General features: G+C 52.3%; 9 protein-coding genes across 9 annotated transcripts; 4 read left to right on the top strand and 5 right to left on the bottom strand.

The window, feature by feature from the left end:
* Positions 1–2685: 2685 nt before the first annotated feature.
* On the bottom strand, positions 2686–3758 carry G6M90_00g061850 (uncharacterized protein; the record flags this gene model as incomplete). Its single annotated transcript, XM_066130730.1, has 4 exons — positions 2686–2926; positions 2993–3090; positions 3158–3383; positions 3463–3758. 4 exons carry the CDS (start codon positions 3756–3758, stop codon positions 2686–2688), a joined length of 861 nt encoding a protein of 286 aa, XP_065986832.1.
* Positions 3759–8538: 4780 nt separating this feature from the next.
* On the bottom strand, positions 8539–9091 carry G6M90_00g061840 (uncharacterized protein; the record flags this gene model as incomplete). Its single annotated transcript, XM_066130729.1, has 2 exons — positions 8539–8981; positions 9031–9091. 2 exons carry the CDS (start codon positions 9089–9091, stop codon positions 8539–8541), a joined length of 504 nt encoding a protein of 167 aa, XP_065986683.1.
* Positions 9092–9475: 384 nt separating this feature from the next.
* Positions 9476–10552, top strand: G6M90_00g061830 (uncharacterized protein; the record flags this gene model as incomplete). Its single annotated transcript, XM_014687203.1, has 3 exons — positions 9476–9541; positions 9606–9791; positions 9857–10552. 3 exons carry the CDS (start codon positions 9476–9478, stop codon positions 10550–10552), a joined length of 948 nt encoding a protein of 315 aa, XP_014542689.1.
* A 330-nt stretch (positions 10553–10882) lies between these two features.
* On the bottom strand, positions 10883–12001 carry Nipsnap1 (Protein NipSnap 1; the record flags this gene model as incomplete). Its single annotated transcript, XM_014687204.1, has 2 exons — positions 10883–11367; positions 11428–12001. The coding sequence occupies 2 exons, from the start codon at positions 11999–12001 to the stop codon at positions 10883–10885; spliced, it is 1059 nt and encodes a 352-aa protein (XP_014542690.1).
* An 856-nt stretch (positions 12002–12857) lies between these two features.
* On the top strand, positions 12858–13283 carry G6M90_00g061810 (uncharacterized protein; the record flags this gene model as incomplete). The annotated part of the gene is made up of 4 exons (XM_066130728.1): positions 12858–12906; positions 13000–13029; positions 13116–13166; positions 13228–13283. The coding sequence occupies 4 exons, from the start codon at positions 12858–12860 to the stop codon at positions 13281–13283; spliced, it is 186 nt and encodes a 61-aa protein (XP_065986809.1).
* Positions 13284–14012: 729 nt separating this feature from the next.
* dfr1 (Dihydrofolate reductase) lies at positions 14013–14940 on the top strand (the record flags this gene model as incomplete). The annotated part of the gene is made up of 2 exons (XM_014687205.1): positions 14013–14103; positions 14225–14940. The coding sequence occupies 2 exons, from the start codon at positions 14013–14015 to the stop codon at positions 14938–14940; spliced, it is 807 nt and encodes a 268-aa protein (XP_014542691.1).
* A 240-nt stretch (positions 14941–15180) lies between these two features.
* Positions 15181–16814, bottom strand: psmD12 (26S proteasome non-ATPase regulatory subunit 12; the record flags this gene model as incomplete). Its single annotated transcript, XM_014687206.1, has 4 exons — positions 15181–15768; positions 15826–16545; positions 16610–16666; positions 16731–16814. 4 exons carry the CDS (start codon positions 16812–16814, stop codon positions 15181–15183), a joined length of 1449 nt encoding a protein of 482 aa, XP_014542692.1.
* Positions 16815–18082: 1268 nt separating this feature from the next.
* Positions 18083–19003, bottom strand: G6M90_00g061780 (uncharacterized protein; the record flags this gene model as incomplete). Its single annotated transcript, XM_066130727.1, has 3 exons — positions 18083–18442; positions 18591–18724; positions 18784–19003. The coding sequence occupies 3 exons, from the start codon at positions 19001–19003 to the stop codon at positions 18083–18085; spliced, it is 714 nt and encodes a 237-aa protein (XP_065986702.1).
* A 1483-nt stretch (positions 19004–20486) lies between these two features.
* Positions 20487–21061, top strand: SPC19 (DASH complex subunit SPC19; the record flags this gene model as incomplete). Its single annotated transcript, XM_014687208.1, has 2 exons — positions 20487–20642; positions 20711–21061. 2 exons carry the CDS (start codon positions 20487–20489, stop codon positions 21059–21061), a joined length of 507 nt encoding a protein of 168 aa, XP_014542694.1.
* Positions 21062–21355: the final 294 nt, after the last annotated feature.

The raw sequence follows: 21355 nt of genomic DNA, 5'->3' as shown, positions 1-21355 counted from the left end.
TTTCAAAAGTATTCGTGGAAACTAACTAATCTAACACATGTCAGGTGAGCGTACAAATCATCCACCTTGCGTCTAATGGCATAAACGCACCCCAGGCTATGGAAAGGATGAGAAATATTCCACTTGGATACAAATGTTCTAATGAGGCAGACGTTGCTCTGTTACTCGAGTCCACAGTATTCACTTAGCTATGATCAATCGTGAAAATAAAATCCGAATGCCAAAGTAAACTTGTCCTGGGCTGCTCTTTGTGTCGGAGTAGCCATTCTACTGAACTGTCACATTCTCGATAACCCACTGTGCAGGCATCTGACTGAAGCTATCCGAGTCGCAACGCTTTTAGCTGGCAGTGGGCTCGAAAACGGCTTCTTTGCCTTGCATGGTGTCACGCCGTGGACGATGGTATCGTCAAGCTCCAGCCAAAGAAGACCGCTGAGATTGACTCGCCGAGTATGTCTCTTGTAGGCCACCAGATGAGTTGCACAGAGTTCTTCGAACTCGAATCACCAATTCCCACCGCAGAAAGAGACACCATGAGCGTTGAGAAGAATGCCAGCCTTGCTCGCACTCCAAGTCTGTGCACCGTTTTCTGGGGAGGAGGAAGTGTCAACGATGGAGTAGGAGCGATTATGTCGAAGTTGGGAAAGTTTAAATACAAATATGCAAAGCTCTTCTCAAAGAGGTGTGTACTTGCCACAGCCGTGGAACAATACCTTTGTCACCATGATGGACCAGTTGAAGCAAGATACTCGCGAGCGTATTCAATGAAGGGAACAAACCTTACGCTGGTGAGATCGAGTCGAACAGTCTACATCAATGACCGAGACGTGACGACGAGTCCTCACCGTTCCCGAGGTCGAGGTCATGAAATAGATTGTAGCAACTCTTTTATACTCGCGGCAATGTTTCACTCTGATAGTCTTGGTGGCAGACTTGCTGCTCCACGCCGTTTTCTGGCTTTGTTTAGTCTTGTTTCCCCAAATTCCCGAATACAAGGTATAGCCCAAATATTGGAGCGAAATAAAAACCGTAGGATATCCCAAATAAGGATGTGTTGCGGCGTATTTCCAGGTCACTGCGGGACGGGCCATCTGGTTCCAAGTGAAGCCTCGAGCACAGCGCAATCGCATCACACTCCCATCTGCTCGCCACATTGTCACGTCAATTCATGACAGCTTGGCCACCGCTGTTGAGTCGAGTGGCAGGCAAAGTCTGGGTTTGACGTTCTAGATGCGGCCGTGACGCGAAGTCGGTGTAGTAGCCGCAAAGGTACTGCACGTTTTCGGTTGCGCTTAGGAAGTCTTGGGGAAACTCACATACAAAATCAGGCGATGCCATTAACTGCGTTGATCACACCAGCTGTTGATAATAGGAAGCCGGGGTCCTGTTACTTTCTGGGCTTAAGCCGACCTCATAAGTTCATGGATGCAGCAAATGCGCCCCCAATTATGTCCTGATACTCGAGAGAACTCTTCTGCCGGCTCACATGAGAGCGGCCACAGTGATCCCAGCATCTCATCACCTTGTACGGTCAGATGCAATAAGTATTTGCCCACCCTGTGGCGTAGAGTGACTTGAGAGTCGGCAAATACTCATTGCCCGACCGCTGTACTAGCATCAGCTGTGCAGATTTGCCAAGAAACGTATTATGTTGGTGTCGTAAGACACTCCGACGGAACTACACAACGCCACGTACAGGCGGGTATCCAAAATTGGGGGGCCCCTCCATATTGAGCCGTGTTGCCTACTTCGTATCCTTGTTTGAGATTCGTCTACCGAAGAATCAATGACAATAAATTTATCTATCAACGTCTCCGATTTGAGGTAGCCGAAAGGAGAGAAAGGCTGCGGTACTCCGCCTTGACCGGGCTGCGGGGTTATGAACTGATCAAAGCTTGTTCCTGTTAAGCGGTTACAGTAATGCGGGCGCCCGCCGGCGGGCCCTAAACTTGACATGTCGTGCTACACAGGTACTCCGTAGAGGCGAGATGCATTCGATAGGTGGAGAGGTGGTGAAGCTGAAGTCGGACCCCTGCGACAACATGCCAAGGAACTATGACAAAACGATTCGGAGTGTTATGGTGCCCGACAGAAGCCACAGTGTATGAGGCGAGTCATCCAGATGAATCGGCGCCCTGTGAAGAGCGTCGGACGAAATGAAACGACGTGCCTTGCCAAGAATTTGGGGTACCCAAAAACACTCTCTCTTCTCAGATGAAAAGATGCATGAGGGGGAACATTGAATCGGGACAGGCCGAGGAACTATGATGTGTATTCACAGGGTCATGAAAATTGTGACAAGAAAAATAAGATAAGTAGGTTCATGCGCCAGTACATATGCCGAGTTCTTCCCAAAGAACTCCCTATACGCCTCGCTCCAAAGCTGAAGAATAAAAAAGTAGAAGAGAGAAAACTCCGTGGATAAAGCAGCCCTAATGTAATATGATCGACGGGGTTGATATGATGTAAATGCATTCCCATCATGTCCCTCGAGACACAGATTTTGTGATAGAAATTCGTCCTTGTCGGTGTCATGTTGAATATGGTGTGAAAAGGGCATCTGGTACATGCTTGCTGTTGCATACGTCGGGTTGAGTAGACGCCACGCGAAGACAAGTCTTAGCAGCTCAAGTCACTCTGTAGGCACTGTACACAGGTCAAAAACAACGCCACTGGCACACGCGACTAGGAGAAAAGGAAATGAATGACATACTCGATGATGAGCTCTTCACCAGACCACATACCGCTGGCTACCCACAAACCGCAATTAACAATCTCCGCATAACGCTTGTCAGGCGTTTTCACTGTAGCAAACATGCGGAAGCCATATTGGCGGGGATCGATATCCTTGGATTGGCCAGGTCCAAGAAGCGAGTCTAGAATATCACAGGGCCCGGAGAGTGAGCCCCGGGTTCGCATCTCGAGACTATCGGAAAATCCATGTCAGCAATCAATATCAAGAGATGGAATATATACCGCAAGTCCAACTTACACGGCGGGTGGCTGATCAGTAGTTTGCATGACAAAGGCGCCTTCGACGATACGGATGGGTCTAAATCCTCTGGCTTGACCTAGATCATATCCACCGGCCTGTGCGGCTAGTTAATGAACTTGTTCTCTTTACTAGCGGGATAAGGTAGGGGCGATAAAAACTCACTAGCACCCGACCGTTACCAAACGAGCCAGACCACTGTCCAGCAGCGACGGTGGTGATTTCTTTCTTGACCTTGTTTTCCACCCTGGATGGCTCTGGATTCAAAGCCACAGCTATGCGGAAATCGAATTCCAGAGCCGGCATAGGGAACGAAATAGCTGGTCTAGGAAAGTGAGGCAAAGCTCGCCGGCAGGACTCTTCAACGCTTTGTTGACTGAAGATACTACTGCTGACAGAAGTACTGGTCAGCAAGGGCCGCCGAAGAATTTTACGTTGCTAACCTCATCATGGGCCTCGAGAAAGCTTACCTGCTGATATTGCTGCTTCCAGAGTCAGACATGTCATCGCTGTATTCAACTTGCTGCGGCTGACCCAGAGGATGCATCATGAACTGCTGCGGCGGTTGAGGAACAGCGCCTACTTTGGACTCGGGAATAAGACACGGGGTCGTCATATTGGTATCCCAGTCCACCGAGTGTACCTCATTCATTGTACAGTCCTGGTCGGAGTTGTTTATGTGCGGCGGCGGGCAAAGCGCAGACGATGTAAAGTCGGTTGGGGCCGTTGTGGGAGGCAGCGACAGCGTCTCCGTTTCGGTGGCCATGTGTTTGAATTGAGTAAAAGGCTTCAAAGGATCGGACCCCGAGGACTGCTATAAGCCTAAATTCAGGAGATGATGGTTGTCGCTGGAGTTATGCCGGGTGTGGTTATCTCAGTGAGACATAGATGCAGCGCGAGAGGCGTCTACACCAACTAGCTGCCGGTCGCTAGTACTCCGTATAATAATGACTACTTTCCTCCAGTGGCTTCAATGTTCCTGAATTTCTGCCAGCAGCGCAGTTTGTCAAACGGCGGAGGGGAGGTCGGATTCGCAGTTGCGAGGAGCGTGGTCTGATGTAAATGCTGGGTGAGTCGACACAAGGCTCGTCGGCGCTGTGATGAGCTGACTGCTCGGGATGGGGGGGAGGATTTGGCTGGGGTCGTATGTTGGCTGTATGAAACTAGAGTCTGAGTGTGGCAGTCTCTGACAAGACGGGCTGGGGAAAGATCTCTATTTGGACCACAAACCACACGACCTCTGGACCAACTGACTGGCTCATGCGGAGCCAAGGACAGCCATGCCGAAGAACGTAATGGCCGACGTCAATATCCCAGGTAATGGGCGACAGCTTAATAAGGATATTGACGGAAACGGGGGCTTGCGAGGGTGTGGATTCCGGATTACATCCGCAATGAACCTGTCTGAGTGACAAAGCAGAAGCGCGCGCGAGGCCCGACGCAGGGCAGGAGGCGTCAAGTCAGGCCGGGGCTAGGAAGCTTCGGGTATTTGGGATCACCCGGCCTATTGTGGACTGTGAATATGAATTACGGGACAAGGGATAATGCCGACTTGCATTTATTAGAGACAGGTCCGGACTTGGGTTTGCATTTTGGAATTTGGATTTGGACTTGATCTGCACTCGGGGACTTGGTAAATCCGCGTGGGGATAAGACGCCTTTTCGAGCTGGCGCCGTCGGAGAAGGAGCGGACGCCTTTGGTTTCCTTCTTTGTAGCCCGCTCTCCAGTGGGCAACCGCCACCGGCCCGGGCGATTGGAAATCTTGGGTGGCTCCAGCTGTCACCCCTGGCATTTGCTTGGCAGTTCACCAGTCGCTTGCCTTATTTTTACCTTTACCAGAAGAGCCTTGGTTGTGTTGGATGGGTGATGATAGTAGTTCCACATGTTCCCGACCTCCATGCACTCACTCCCTCACACCAAGAGCCAACAGCTGTAGCTGTCTTCGGGAGTCAAGGGATCACAGACGAGCCCTGCAGCCTGCGGTTCGCATTCTGCATTTGCGGGGTTGAAGGCCAGTCGACATCTTCAACCAATTACCATTACACGCCCTTCACCACCAGCCATCGTGTCGTATTGCCTGATTACCTGATGCCCAGGAAAGACACCACAAACACGCAAGATGTCCGCAGTCCGCGGTTGTGTTTGCCTATCGACTGTCACTTAGAACCGCGGGCATGTTGACCTTGACCGGACAAACACGGCTTGTTCGAGTCCGTGGAATGTTTCCACTGCTTTGAAATCGGGCATGGCTACTCGCCCCTTGCTCTAAAATGCCCACTCACTTGGAGGACTTCTGGACGCCCGCGACCCCTTGGCCGCTGAGTGACCAGCGGGCTGGCTGGGACTTTCGCGGCTGGTTCGGGACCCGAGTCGGACTTTTGCGTCCCGCTATTCCTGGGATTGCCAGCGACCTGGCGAGGTGGCACCATGGTTGGGTTAATGCTTGGATGGGCGTCATTCAGCCCTCCCATCCCACTTGGCTGAACAATCACGTCGTGGAGCGCCGCGAGTGTTTGGAGGGAACCGGCAACGTTTGGAGATCAACATGAATCGACTCCCCCCATGCAACATCGTACCACATGTACAATTCCTCATTCATAAGATCTGGAAAACCGCTGATGGGTAGAGCTATCCGATTTCCGTGCCATCTTAGCTGCCTATGCGTGCCGCATTTGTTACACACTAATCGCTTTCAGGTCACAAGGCATTGACATGCCAGTAAGTTAGCCACTGTCTGGCTCTGAGTTTCCTGTGCGGGCTTACCAGCCGTGATTTCTCGGAGGCAGTTCCTGGGTTGTTAACTCAAAACGCATGCTCGTCCCTCATGGGGTCGACCTAGTTTACACCCCTACACTAAACAACCACGAGGAGTGTTTGCAATAGAGACAAAGGGCGCTATTACTAAAACTCACCGACGTCGATTTCAATTGAGCTGGGCTTATCCGGCCTTGACAAGCTTACCCCGACCTGCAAAGCCCGAAAACTCACTAACGCCGCGGTCCTTACCTTACGGCAGGAAGTAGGTAAAACGTGTTTGACAGCGTGGGCATAATCGTCAACGCAAAGTTTGAGGGCTATGAAGTCACCCTTTGACAATGTGCATTTCTCAATGCATTAACAGTTATTAATTGACAGACTCAAACGGGGTCGAGATTCAGAGCTTCCATCGCTGAGACATAACATTCCGCCACCTATGTCTATTGGAGTTTAATCTTGGTCCTGGTAGGAATTAGTTCGGATTATTCCCATGGAAGCACATCTTAAGTCCGCTGGTGGGGCTTTGTCTTGGATCAGCCGTGTTCCCGACTGAGCAACTGAAACTCCTGGGCGAACGAAGCACGCATTGTGGCACAGCTAGAAGAGCTTCAAGAGCTGTCCGCCCAATGAGTATCGTTCATTTGCGGAATGCAGGCCGGCTCCAGGAGAAGACCCGTCTGCTTTACACCTCTTGTCCTCCGGATCAAATACCCTCATTCCAGCGGTCTTGCCGCCCTGGACGAGAAAATGACACAGGACGCTCTCTATTTGACGTCGGCGATTGAGCAGCGTCATTTTCTGTGCCGCTTGTACGCTGATGATAGTATGTATGCGCATGCACTCCGTAATACTACCTAAGTAATACAAGTAAAAGTGGGAGTGCGAACGCTTGGCGCGGCGATACTAAACCGGACAGATCTGACTCGACCGCTCCTGTCAAACTCCGAGCAAATCATACTCATTCGGCTGATGACCATTACATCCAAGAGGAGAGGTTGCTGAAGTCGCGTTTACCTTGGGGCTCAAGTTTCCCTCTCTCAATCGCTGCGCGGCAGTCAGAAAAACCGGCTTTTCGCCCGTGTCATATTCTTATATTCTCATGCTGTGTCAAAAGGCCGCGGAGCACCTGGGTTTGATCCGCTCACTCGGCTGTGCAGACACCCGGATTCTTTGTCGGTACTCCGTACAACTAGTACATGGATAATGGAGACCGTTCGTTCGGAGATGAAATGTGCATGAGGTGTGTCCACGCCACTAACGGACACCATACGGAGTTGATAGCACACCGTGAAAGGGTCGGCAAGTCGTCTTCCGACTTGATGTTTGATAGGACTTTGTTGTCGTAACGTCGGCAATATGAAAACGGTTACACGCGCTGAGGCTGATGGCCTATGCAGAGCAAGCTCGTCTCCTGCGGGGGCCAAGATTTAGGGACCAGGGCGGCTATTTCCGACCCCAAGGAGGGAGCTGGGTGCATGCACGTCGGATCAAGTACTGACAATCGGAGTAGATGCGGCATCAAAAATCAAGATTAACGTTTCGAATCTGGATTCGTCCTTTGGGGCGATAGGAGTTAATGCATATGACGAACTGCATTCGGTGTTCAAGGTTGCATTGCGACTGCTGGATAAGTTGTTCAGAGAGCACACCGCTACGCCACTTTCGCAAGGTGTCACCATCATTGTGAATTGGCATATATCTCCGGACTCGAATCGCTGGGGAGAAGCTGCTTGCTATTTACCGGCGTCAATTATTTCTTTCGTCAGTCTTAGCAGTACGAAACAAAGATGTGGGCCACGCGCAGCGAAGGATATTTTCAATTGGAGGACGCCCTCGACAGCAAACCCAATATTTCAAAGTGCGTAGAACGAGTTGGTGACTTACTACTGACAGGTGAGCCTATATGCCGGTGGGAAAGTCCAGTTGCGTATCCCGCGAAATCCCATCAGTTTATGACCCGCTTGACACTTTGATCCAGTACAACGGAGACCACCGTCGTTTCGTTTCGATGAGTGGCTAGCTGACTTCTGCGGATCGGCTATTGCGGAAGCTGGAGAATGGACATGAACTTCTCTCACCTCACCCATGGCCCTAGATGCTCACCAATGGGCAGAGTGTTGTTACGCAAAGGACCAACATGCAGTGATCAACGGCGAATCGTAGTGTCTTAAGGCTGATCAACCTTCTAAAATGCCATCTTGTCAGAAAATTCGAATTCCTCTATATTCAGCTTAATCTGGTGTCCCCAGTGTATTTCTTACTCCGAGTTAGACGTTGAGAGAAACCCGGCCCACTTTATCCTGCTATGACGATAGTTTTGGATGACTCTTAACCAGAGTTTTATTAATCTTGTGCCACTTCTGGGCCAATATCAACACCGTGATAGTTGCATTCGAACAACGTACCGTGCCCTGGTCACCGGGACTTCAGGAAGGGCGTGTCACTGCAGCTGTTGCTGACCCAAATCGGTATTTAAAAAAAGGACAGTCCCCGTTTTGAAGACGACGCGACTGGGTAGAACAGTTGTATTGCGTTGGAGCAGTCGATCAAGAGTGGAGAGACAAGAGCTTTTGGTCTTTGCAATTTTGGAATATTGCAACAACAAAAAGTTGCCGACTTCCGAGATATCTCTGGGCCTTGTGCATGCCGCCGTATTCACGAGATTGGACCGCCCGCATGGTGACAGGGTGATAGTGATTGCGTGAGGAGGTTAATACCAACACCAAGGCGATTGTGGCACGTGTCAATCCTCATCGCACATGACAGCATGTGCTGGAAATCAAGGCGCTCACTTCAACGTGATGACCACCTCCAGGCAACTCACTCTCCGGATCCTACTCAGCCCATCATCTTCCCCTTCCTCGACAATTACATCATCCACAGTCCCCACCGTCTTGGTCCTCAACCGCACGTCGCAATCCCCCTGCTGCTCGAACCAACTCGCCAAGCTGAGCGTCTTCTCAATGGCCTTTCCCGTGCCCAGGACGGTGACCAACAGTGGCGAGGCATTCCCATAGGCAGTGTTGGTGCTACGCTGTAGAGCTTCCACGCGTGCATGGGTCGATGCATTCTTGGGGGCTGCCGCTGTGTTGCGTAGGGACTTGGTGAGGAGTTTGCGAATGCGACTGACTGCGGACAGGAAGGGGGTATGAGAAGATATGTAGATGACTGGAGATTTTGAGGAGGAAGGGACCTGGGGCCTGTTAAGTGGTCTTTTTTGTATTTTGCATCCTAAGGGCATCAGGCGTATTCTAAACGGGCCATGCGTTGGGCTGCCTACCTTGTGGAATGGGAGGATTTTTGTTAACAGGCGACGGCTCAGAAGGATGAGCCTTTGCCATGTTGGCGGCACGAACAATGTGAGCAGTGCAAGAATTTCAATCACAAGGCACCGCGGCTGTTGATGTCGCCTTGTACAGGGCATGCAATGCACGCGCTGTGGGCGGTCTCGATATCGTGTTGCAGGCAAAAATTACCAAGAGCCAAGATGGAGATGATTGAAGTGCACATGCATCAAGACGCCCGTCTCGTCCCCACCACGGCCCTGGGCCCCGTGCACCCAGCCTCCAGCCCCCACTGCATCCACGCACTGCTACTTGCTCACAGCACTTCTCGACGTCACTTCAACCTCGCCTCCGACATCGAAGCTCGTCGCCGTCTCAACACAAGCTAGTTATGGCGCGGCTATGTCCAGCACCATAGCATAGCTCCATCTACAAAACACCATGACGCTCGAAGTCTGGCCACACATCTCTCCCGAGGAGCTGCAAATCAAAGCCGCCGAGTCCCTCGTAAGTTGCGCCGTCCAGCACTCCCCTACCCGCGCAATTAATAACACAACCATCCGCCCTGCAGGACCGCGAACTAGAATGGATAGTGCAAGAAACAATGACGCTCTGCCATGAGCTCAAGCACGGCATCGAAGACTGCTATGCACTGCTCGCACCCATCGAGCCCGGCAGCACCCTGGTCATGAGCACGCACCGCAACGAAAAGGTCAAAGGCACAATCACACGCGTGGGAACCCGCCTCGTCAAAGGCGTCCGTAGAACCCCCTTTCCTCCGAAGGAAAAAAAGAAAGACAGCCAAACTGACCGAGAAAACAGACACTAAGCCTTCAGCTGCGAACGCTGCCCCCGCAGCAACTCACCATCTCGGCCCTCGAGCCGATCCACATCCCGCCCCTTGACGCCATCTTCACCAATCTCACGCAGTCAATCGACCTGCTGGGTCTCCTGCTGGACAGCAAGCCCGCACCGACCGCAGACAACATTGCCTCTGCGCTGGCCGCGCTAGCCGAGTGTTTGGCCGAGTCGGCCGGGCTGCTCAAGGGGTCGACATCAAGCGAGCCGGACCCGGCGTGGCAGACGGCATCGTGCCCGGCGCACCACTTCTCGCCCGCGATGCCGCCCAATCTGAGCTTCTTCACGACCCTGCAGGAGAGCAGCATTGTGCTGTGGCTGCGGGCGCTGGAGCCGGCTGATGCACCGGTGCATTTCGGCGTCAAGCTGGGCCTGGCGATTGGGACGGTGCGGAGGCTGGAGCACGACGAGATGGACACGGTGTTTCGGTACGACCCCGACGGCGACGGGAGCTGTGAGCCCAAGAGGGGGCTTGGTGGCTCCCGGACGAGCGGCAAGAGGGACAGGGAGGAGAATGTCTTTGTTCGGGAAAAGGTGAGGATAGAAAGCGCCGATCCGAGCTTGATCTCCTTGTATTCCAAGCTGGGCTTCCTGAGTCACATGTTGGGGCAGGCAAGGTATAATCTGGCGGCGGTCATGGGCGTGGAATTGGATAGCTAGGGCGAAATTTATTCATTGTCATGGCGTTTGTTTGCATTGGATACCCACGGAGTTTATAGGCCACTCAGAGCTGCACAAGTGGAACAGGGCATAGAAAATGAGAGATTTCAATGCTCAATACATTTAGTATATCTTCTACCAAGGGGCCTTGACTGATGATACATGATGTGCTACACCGGCGCCATTGACAAATGAACAACAAAAAAAATGCTTCTGTGAAAAAATGCGGCTACATACTTTGAGCTCTCGGCAATCCAATCAATCTCTCCCCTATCGCATCCTCATCTCCCTGCCGTCTGTTTTCCATGCATAATAATGATGGGTTGCACCTTACGCCACTGGTGACCAGGGCATGGGAATCAAAATTCGCGACTTCATGTTCTGGATAAGTGGTACCGTCTTATGGACCGTGTCGCTCCATCCTTCAACCGACCAGCTCTTCTCTCGGCGCTCTCGGCGCTCCTCCAGATTGGCAAATTGCCATAGATGATGGACGGTGTTGAGCTCTCCAATTTGAACAAACCACGCGCCCACACCCTCCATGACCTCTCGTCGAGCCTTAAGACCACGTCGCCAGTGTGTCTCCCACTCCAACAAGTTTCCGGGGTGCAATGTATACGAGCGAAGCTCAAAAATGCCGCCTAGCTGTCGGGGAGGTGTTGTGGGCCAGAAAGAGAACTCCTGCATCAGTGAAATTTTCTTAGAGTTGATCAACAGCTTCAGTTTACTGTCAAAGTCGGCGAAGTCGGGATGGTGGGTGATGGAGTATCGAGACTGGTGGTAACCCTCGTATTTTTGGTATTCCCAGATATGCACTGTAGAAATTATTAGCTTCCGTCCTTCATTTTCCCAAAGGAATCATAGTCAAGCCATACCAAATGTATCGCAGTCACCGATTTCGACTCGCCAACTGCCAACAAGATGTACCTTATTCTCAGGCAGGTTGGCCATTTTCGGATAAAAGTGGCCAACGAGCTCCATATATTCGTCCACCTTCTCTGGCTTCACCTCGTGGAAGACAATCGAGTGAACATATTTGCCGCGAGCGAGAACCTGACTAAAGCTAGCTTGTATTTGTGCCTCCATCTCTCTACCTTCCTTGGTGCCATAAATGAGATTGGACAGGGGACCAGACTTTCGTTCAGCTTCATGCTTCTTCGCTTCGGAAGTAACTCCTGCATCAGTCTTGGATGAGCCTTGGTCCGAAGTCTCGGACGCAGAGAAATTATTAGCAGATAACGCACGTGCTCCCTGTTCTTTCTGTGCCTCCACCAGCCTCTCTCGGAATTCGTGCTGCTTCCTGTTGAACGAATCGATTTGCGCCCTGGAAGGATTGATGTCTCCCATCGATGGAGTCTTGGACTGCCTGGCGGCCGTGGTGCTGAGAGCTCGCAAAACACTGCGCGGAGCTACCGCGGGAGCACGGCGATGAAGAATTCGCGACAGCATGGCGAGGGAGTAGGTGGCGAAAAAGAGGCCCAAGAAGCTCCAAGTCTCAAGAGGCGGAGCACCGCTGAAGCTTGACAAGGCTGGGTGTCGAGGGCAAAACTCCGTCAACGAAACCCAAACGGTTTGAAAACCCCCCGTCGTGTCAAAGGGCTAGGAGCGGAAGACGGAGCTCAAGAATGGGTGGTGTGTTGTAAGTCGGGCGCGGAGAAGCAGCACGGTGGTTTCCTTGGAGAGCAGTTGGCGGCACAAGAGCAGAAGGAGCGTGTAGTGTCGGCGTCTTTTGCTTGTCTGTGAGCGAAGCTGTTGAAATGGAGGGCAGCCTCGACCGTCAATTGGATGCGCGGCACAGGTACGTTGCAACGAAGTCTCTCACCCCGCACTTTGCCAATTGGAGTTACGAGAGATGTGTTATGATTAGGCAGGGGACCGTGGGAGTGACAATAGCCCAATGCTGATTGACTGGGCAGTTTGAACACGGTTTTCCGAGGAGGAAGTGAGGAGGTGAGGAGAATGTGGTACGAATTCCAGTTACAGCCGAATGCAGGTTGATTGACTCCTCAATGGTACCGGATTGCAGCTTCCCAGCTGCCCAGCTTATGATGTCACATGGTTGGCGTTGAGGTGGTCACGTGGACCTCCGCATTCGCAGTGGAGCTGGCGGATGGACCGTTTGTCCTCAGTGCTCCGTCGTTGGCCATTGGCTGCCTGAGGCTGAAACTTGTCGGCTTAAACCGCGGGTGAGAGCTCTGTGGCATCGGCCGTCGAAAAAGGCTCGTTTGAAGTCTTCACCGCGAGCACACTATCCACCATATCCAACCCCTTCCAATCTCTCGAGATACCCACGATAACCGCAATCATGTCTTGGCTCGGCGTCGCTCCCTTCAAGAAGTTCCCGGCTCCTTTCCGTACGTCAATCCCGAGCGTTCAATTGACGCGCCCGACGGCCCCGAAAACGCCGCCTTCCCCCTCGATGCCTTGATGCTAACAATCGCCAATAGTGAAGCCCATGTGGCCTTTCTTCGCTGCCGGTATGTGCTCAAACAGCCACCGATGACGCCGTTTCGACTTTCCGCCGGATTACGCTGCATGAAATAGTGATTAACTCGACTTCCAGGTCTGGTCATTGCCTACGGTGCCAACTCTGCCCAGAACGCCATGATGGCCTGTATGCATCTCCCACGCCTGCAATTGCGCAAATAGTGCACGCATTACTAACAATACATCAGCCGATGAGTGGAAGAACGACCCTCGCAACCCCAAGGCCAAGACCGGCGGCCACTAAGTCGATAAGAAGTTGTGAGAGAGGGTGGAATGAAGAATTTATCGATGAGAGCGAAGCATAATCCGGTCCAATCGAGCGAGAAATGCGCCGGCCAGTTTATCTGAGGTGATGCTGTATCATAGACTCGCATGCGGGGATTTAATAGACCTTGTGCATCAAACCTCAGCTTCCGCTTGGGACGATATGCGTACACTTGGAGAAACGCTGTGAGGTTTCCCTGAAGCCACATTTCGCCAAACAGTGTGCACTCTCGGTTGTATCATTTGGACGCTTCTCGTCGTTTCAGCGTAGGTGTCAGTGCATGCGTCAACTAGCAGATTTCCAGGTCGCAAGTCACCAATGAACCATGCAGGCCACCATGACGATTCTATATGTAACTGGGGTAATTCGACACCCAAATGCGTCGTAAAATACTCAATCCCACAAATCGTCCTTCCATACACCAACATCCATCATCTCACTCGTCCTTGTAAACACCCAACTCTTTTCGCCGAGACTCGGTATTCGGGCTGCTCGCCGGATGACGCATGCCCGGCTGTGACAAATCCACCCACGCGGCGCAAACCACCCCAAAGCCATCTCCAGCTCAACCACTTCACCAACTTCCACCGTCGCGCGCATAGATCATTCCCTTTTCTTTAGATGCTTCTATTTCCACAGACCGTCGCACGACCTAGATTCCCCCCCTTGCGCCGAGTTTCCACCCTGTATAAAGCCAGCCTCCGCACGATGACGGCCTCGACCGAGTCCAACGGCGCCGCTGTGCAGCCAGCCAAAACGAACGGTGGCAAGGCTGAAGTCAAGATCCTCATGCTTCACGGTATGTCGAAACCCATACCCGCCGCCTTCTTCCCGTCGTAAACTCGTTTCCCCTCCACGTACAACCGCGCACACGGCCCGCCCGCTCCAACATCCAAGGCAACCCGACTAACAATGCCCAGGCTACACACAATCGGGAGCCCTGTTCCGCGCCAAAACCCGCGCCCTGGAAAAACTCCTCGCAAAAGCCTTGTCCCCCCTCTCCCTGACGCCGGTGCTCGTCTATCCCACCGGCCCCAACCGCCTCCTGCCTCAGGACATGCCGTTCTACTCACCGCCCTCCGATCCCGCCGAGGAAGACGACTACCAGCCGGACACGTGGGCGTGGTGGCGCAAGGACGAGGGCTCAGGCGAATATCTCTATCTGGAGAAGGGCATGGAGGCCGTGGCCCAGGCCATCCGCGAGGCGGGCGGCGTAGACGGCGTGTGCGGGTTCAGCCAGGGCGGCGCGGCGACGGGCATCGTGGCCGCGGCGCTGGAGGTTGAACGAGCTGTGCCCGAGGGGCCGGCGGGCGAATGGGTGAGGAAGCTGCGGGAAGCAAACGGCGGGAGGGCGGCAAAGTTTGCCGTGTCCTATTCCGGGTTCTGGGCGACACCGGAGTCGTTGCAGTTCTTGTATAGGCCCAAGATAAGCACGCCGTCGTTGCATTATCTCGGCAGCTTGGACACGGTGGTGGATGAGAGCAGGAGTCAGGCCCTGATTGAGAGGTGCGAGAGTGCGACGCAGGTGGTGCACCCCGGTGGTCATCATGTTCCCGTGTCCAAGGAGTGGGTGATGCCTCTGGCTGGGTTTATCAAGCAGCATGTTTATGATGCAGCGCCCAAGGCTGGGCTGTGACGGGGTTTGCCAAGTTTTGCAGACAGTGCAGATATATAGACACTTAGACTAAGAGACTAGATATAGATGCAAGTCAAAATTTTGATGTTACATTAAAATGCCCTCGATTCTTGAGGACCGTCTAAATCTGTACAAGCCATAATTGCATGACTATCAGTCCCGACGACCATTGCGCCTACGTATGTCTCTAGCCCCCTCGCAAGTCAAGCCGTCTACAATCCCGTCCCGCCCGGCATTCGTCTACTTTGCACTTGTGGGTTGAATGCGAGCCATCATCTCCTCCTTCGTGATTAGGTGGTCGATTCTCTCTAGCAATCCCAATAGACTCTTCATGTTATGGCTCCATTCGTTCAAAATATCATCGGCACCTCTGGGTTTAGCAAAACTGACGATTCGAGCGGGGCGATCAATCTTGGCATAGACCGTCTTCGAGGTGACCAACTCGCTGATATACTTTTCAGTTTCATCCTCGGCCAAATCGAGCAACTCGGTCAGACGGTTCATGCGAATTCGAGTATAGTACTTGGCGACGACCCGAACATTGTGCTCGATGACACGCTTTCGAAGGTCCTCCCATCGCTGGTGAGCCTTCGCATCGGACGACTGACCGGGCTGCGCATCGAAGACGTCGGTGCTACACAGGTGCGGACCAAACTTTTTGGCAATCTCTGGCCATCGCATCAGTTCGTGGACGGTGAACAGCCTGAGCAGTTCAGCATCCAACGGGACTTGAGAGTTCCGCGTGTCTTTGAATATGCGGTGAAGTAGGTCATGCTGCTCGTTATCATAAGGGGAAAGGATGACAAAATAGATGATCCGCTGAAGCACCTAAAATCTTATCAGTTTTTATATTGGCTAAAGCCCAGATCAAGCGGGTCAACTTACGGGATGAAGCTTAGCAGGGTCTTCCTCGACCGCTTCGGTATCGAGAACTTGTCGGTAGTGCTTGCATACATCCAGATATTTATCATCATGTTTCGCAAGGGCGATTTGCTGTTCATAGTACCGCAACTTGAGATCTGTGGTATCGTCTTGTTTCTCTTCTGGGACTTCCTCGCCTCGAGCCCTCTTCTTCTCGCGCTCCTTCTGTTCCTTCTCCAACTGCTCGGCAGTCTTCTTGGGCTTGCGGGCCAAATACCGTGTGCTGATCTTGCGGCCTAGGATGCCAGCCTGAGTCCAGTCCTCACTCTCAATGCACAACGCAACTTGCGCTAAGATGAATTCAGTCTTTTCCCGTCGGTCCATAGAGCCAAATGTCTCGACTTGCAATTCGCACAAGATCTCCGTGGCAGCTTTCAGATCCCCCTGCTCCTTTTTGATATCGGAAAGAATCTTGGTCACACGGGCTCGCTCTACCTCGACGAATATCTTTCCCTCTGTAACAGTTCGAAGGGTCTCGATGACTGAAAGCTTCGTCTTGAGGTCTGGTGTGTCATCTAGGAAACCAACCACAGTCTGTACCATCTTGGTAATGGCCTGCTTGAGCTGGCTATGCTTCTTGGAAAGGACGAGCGTTTGCTCATTCATCAAGCTCCAGTCACCGGCATTTTTGCAGAGGGTTACGATTGCGATCAGAACCCGTGATGTCGATGCTAAGTCCGAGGCCTAATATTTCATTAGCTCTGACCTCAGTTGTTAACTGCTAATTGGGCGGCGCTCGGGGCCATACCTGCCGAGTCTGCTTCTCAAGGGCAGTAAGCTTCTCGATTGCGCCTTGAAGGTTGGTCTGCACGCTAGAGTCAGCTTCATGTATCTCTATCGCACCGCTTCGCCTACTGATGGAGGTGTACTTTTGCCAGAGTTTCAGCTTCCGGAAGTTGCTGGTCGACCTCCTTCGTGAAGTCCTTCTCGGGCTTCAACGTAGATTCGGACATGGTTGTGGCTTCGTCTGTATCTCTGGTGCCTGTATCCTGTTGGCGCTGTATTAAGCAGAGCTGCTAGGAGTTTATTGCTGTCACAGTAACGTTGTGGTGTGTTGGGCGGATGTCGCGCGGGATGGTGATGACCGTATGGTGCTTGTCGGGGTTGGTCAATTCATGAGGCAGCACGCAACGCAAGAGGTTCCTGCCTGCAGCTCACTGATGGCGCTACGTCGTCCCGCGTGGAGCTGAGTGGCCTGCGCAAGGAAAATCCTAGGGCCGTAGTTCCGATACTGGAAACATCACATTGTGGGTCAGGTGACCTGGATTAAGACTCATTGTCCGTGTTTCGTACTGAACATCATTGATATGGGCTTGGAACCAAGCACGGACTAAGCCATCTGGCTCGCGTATGCCAAGTTCTCATGGGACTTCCTGACGCATGGGAGCGTTGGCCTCTTGCAGTCAATCATCCATGGGCCTGTTGTGGTAGCTAGATCATCTGCTGAGTGGACTGGGCTGTGTACTTAAGGAAGTAGGCATAAACGCATTAAATTCTTTGTTGCGTCCCCTCATCCTCAGGGAAAACCCTCTCCCATCACACCCACACCATCCTTCTCACTCGACATTAATGCATCCACAGTCTCCGAGAATGTCCAAGTACTTGCACTGTCAGGAATGGGATGTTCCAAGCATTTTGCCTGCCTGCTTATCCATGTCTCGATGCAGGTTTAGCAAACGACACTACCCTATACCACAAGCAATGGCTCAATGTTATAGTAGTTTAATTAACCCTTTCACTGTGCACACTCCGCGTGTATCCAATGACAGATTTGCTTTTGTTCTGCCCCGAGCATTTCACCCATGAACACTTGCATACTTTAAATAGACAGGTAATGGATGATCTGATGTGCACCACGCTTGATACGCTTTGGACTAGATGCGTCGGAAACTACACAAGGCTGAACAACGAACTCTTCCTATGCATAAACTAATTTCATTATTTGGTCAAGATGCTGATGCCACAGCACGGTCCTGAGTCTCAAGCTACGGATCAGCTGGCTTAAACACTAGCTGTACTTGAATACATGTTTATCAAAAACCCAAACACCAATGGTCCCTCTTTTTGTCCCAATGCATACAATGAGAAACCATACATGATAGATACGCACTTATGCCCTATACACTCTTTTCCGTCTCTCGGTCTCCGCTTTCATTACCGCGAGGTATCATACCTAATGCAAGCCCTTCCATATTCTATACTACCAAAATGTGCCTTATTCTTACACTGGTGATTGTACAATCGATCTGTCGCCTCGGCTAACAGGTTCCACAATTCTATCTTGATCCTCTAAGATTTCGCTAGTAGTCGTGTTTTGTTCCTCGGGAGGACGAGTGATGAGCCAAAGGCTCGGTTTCGACTTGATGCCGTCTTCCGACTCAGTAACAGTCTGCACAGTAATGGCAGAGTCCACAGAGCCATTTCGAGTAACGTCCTGATGGGGAGTTGCGTCTTCCTTTTCTCGTTTCTCTCTTCTGCGCCGACGATGTGCAAGATAGATGCACAAAGAGATGGCATACAGAGTAAGTAGGGAAACAAGAGGAATAGCTATGGGCGCCGCCAAACGGAAACGGGGTTTTGACTTGATCATCTCGTTAGGCATATGAAGAGCTTGGGACAAAAAGATGTGAATAGAGCAGTGTGAATATAGCAGAGCGCCTGGCGCCGTAGGGATTGTGGCGTTCAGCTTTCGCCAGGTCATGAAGCGGGAGGGAGGGAGAGAGACTTACTTTTTCTTTTGGAATCCAAGGAGGCGAAATTGTCCAATTTGGATGAACATGCTGACCATTGGTAAGCCAAACTGCGTACAACTCATTCTTTAACGCCTCTGGAGTCCACACACAAGATGTGGAATTCATTGCATCTATCGAAGCATTCTATTAGTGAGCTGAAATATCCAAAGAAAACGACGAGAGTACAAACCAGTCAAGTTGGCCACTAAATCGTACACGACAACACCATCCGCAGGATATGTAACCTTGAAGAGACCCAGCTCAGCACCGGCCTTGACCAACGACTGATTCCACGTCAAGGTGAATAGGTTCCCATTGGATATGCTGTCGTTCCAATCTTCGTTCAAGAACCGCAAGCCGTGACCATTGACATCATAGGCGACAGCCGCAGCTGCCGGCTGGTGAGCCATATGAGAGGTTGGGGACAGTATCCCAGTTGCGGATGGTAACGACCGTAAAAAGTGGCTTCCAGCTCCAATTCATACTCACTCACCAAAAAAACAACCCAGACAGGAGCTGAGCTTTAGACCCCAGGCAGAAATACAAAGACCGGCGGCCACGGCATTATATGGGTAAAAGGCTCTAGGAGTATGGGGTGGGCTGGTAAACGTATGGGGTACAGAAGGGTCTCAGTCAGAAAGGGAGGATTGGCTGCATCGTTGGGTCATAACATGCTTGGGAAGCGTCACCTCCTCTACCAATCTCACGATGCACCGCATTGATGGGCTGACAGATGGCCGTTAGCCCGAATTCGGTCACGATGGCTTCATGTCCCGCAACCGGGGGGACCGCTCATGGCAGCTGGCATGCTACGTTACATGCCTGGTCAACACGATGTTCGGTCAAGTGACGATGGCACAGATGTCGAGTGTGGTCTCAGAGGCCCAACCTGGCGATGGCTTCTGAAGATGACGGAGCCATGGGAATAACGATGGAAGTTTGGCAACATATATAGACGCAGAGGAGTTGGTTAATTATAACTCGAGGCATCTAGTAAGAGATCTCGGTATCGAATGAGGTGTTGCACCCAAAACGTGGGCCCGTCTGTGTATCTTCTTGTTCCATGGGAAGCATCCAAGCTCGACGGAAGAGGATGGTTTGTCTGGCTCTGTGGTGGAGAGCGCCTGTTCAAGAGCCAGCTGAGTGATTGGGCCGACAAAAAAGATGGCCGGTAAATCCGTTAGCCTGTGCAAGAAAAGACCTGGCATGCATTTGCGGGCATTCCAGCGTAAATAAGCTCTTAGGGATGGTGAGACATGGCAGTTGGAGGTTGAGGTTTGAACTTGAGGACACTCGGTGTCAGGATGACGGCCTGACTAAAGCGAAATGTACTTTGTGGGCCAAATCACCACCTGCGTGACATCTTGCGAGAAGGCAGGAACGAGACGCGAGACAAGTGAGGTCAGGTGTGCTCAAACAGGCAGGTGGGCCCTGCGTTCACGGCGCTAATGGTGGACCTGGTCGCTGGCGACTGCCACTTCCCACTTGCCACAGACTCAGGCAAGCCGCGGTGCGACCAGTTGACGCCTACAGACGCCTCGAGACGCGATGTTGTACCTCGCAACGCTCCACCCGAGCTCGGCTGAACAACCACACCATTCAAGCATCGTGAGTTTTTTCGGGCGGTGCTGCCCTTCCCTCCCTCCGCCGGCCCCTTTCCTGTCCCCTCGCGTCTCTCTCTTATTACAACGAGACAAGAGCCCGCATTCTTGAAACTTTTGCGGCCTCCGCACCTCGACACTCGAGCTACACCAGCCTGTCTTTTCTCACGATCCTCTGATCGCGGCACCCGTCGCGGCAACAGCACAAAAACGCCCAGGCCAGAGTATCGTGTCCCTGTTGGCCGGTGACTTAGAGTCGCTTCTGGGCCCGCTGCCCTTGCCTCCCCGAGCAATGGCTACGGCAGCCTCCGCCCCTGGCACGGCATCGTACGCCGGCTGTGTCTCCTCGCTGCGCAGCTCACTTAATTTTCTTGAATCATCGGTCGAGACTTTGGATGGAGGCGTAGCCGACTTTCCACGACTCGTCAAGGTTTTGAAAACTGTCCGGGTGCGAACAATCTCTTGGTCAAAATTCTCGTCTTGCCATTGCACACTCTAACATGTATAATTTGGTAGCACTACGAACTCATTCCCCAAACAACACTTGCCGCTGCTGAATCCTCGCTCCGAGACGAAATTGGTCCATATATTGCACTCTTACTTTCTCGGGCTGATGCACAAATCGAGCGACAGCAACGGCGCATCGAAACACTCAAGGCTCGTGCAGAGCTTCAACAAGGTCGCCTCGCCCGGCCGGATGAGGTTGACAAAAAGAATACCGCTAGGGGGCGCAATTTGACCGGAGAAGACAAATTGAGAGCTCGTATTGTTCGTCAGCGCAAAGAGGCCCTTCGTTACGGAGTTGAGCGGCTAGAGCTCGAGGTGCTTCAGAAAGAAAGGGAACTACGAAGGCGTCTCGACACTTAATGCTCTTGCTTTTGTGAGAGCTATTGTGAGGCGAGCATGATCAAATCGGGATTTTTTGCCATGTGTTCGTGCGCTAGTACCCCATTGGTGTGGTAGACGACTCCGCGACTACTTCGGGGTTGTTCCAAGACCTGACGAACCATGGCCGAACCGAATGAGAAGTCGAGGCGACAGTTCGCCTGGCGCTATGGCTCAGCCTGCCTGCTGCGGCGACAACATGCCTGGTATGTTTATAGTCGGCCTCTTCCGCCCAAGGGTCTCAGTCCATGCTCTCCTACTCCGCCGCTCCTCATC

The sequence above is a fragment of the Metarhizium brunneum genome, chromosome 3, assembly GCF_013426205.1.
Source record: "Metarhizium brunneum chromosome 3, complete sequence".
NCBI lineage: Eukaryota > Fungi > Ascomycota > Sordariomycetes > Hypocreales > Clavicipitaceae > Metarhizium > Metarhizium brunneum.
This window is presented reverse-complemented; position numbering and strand designations above follow the sequence as displayed.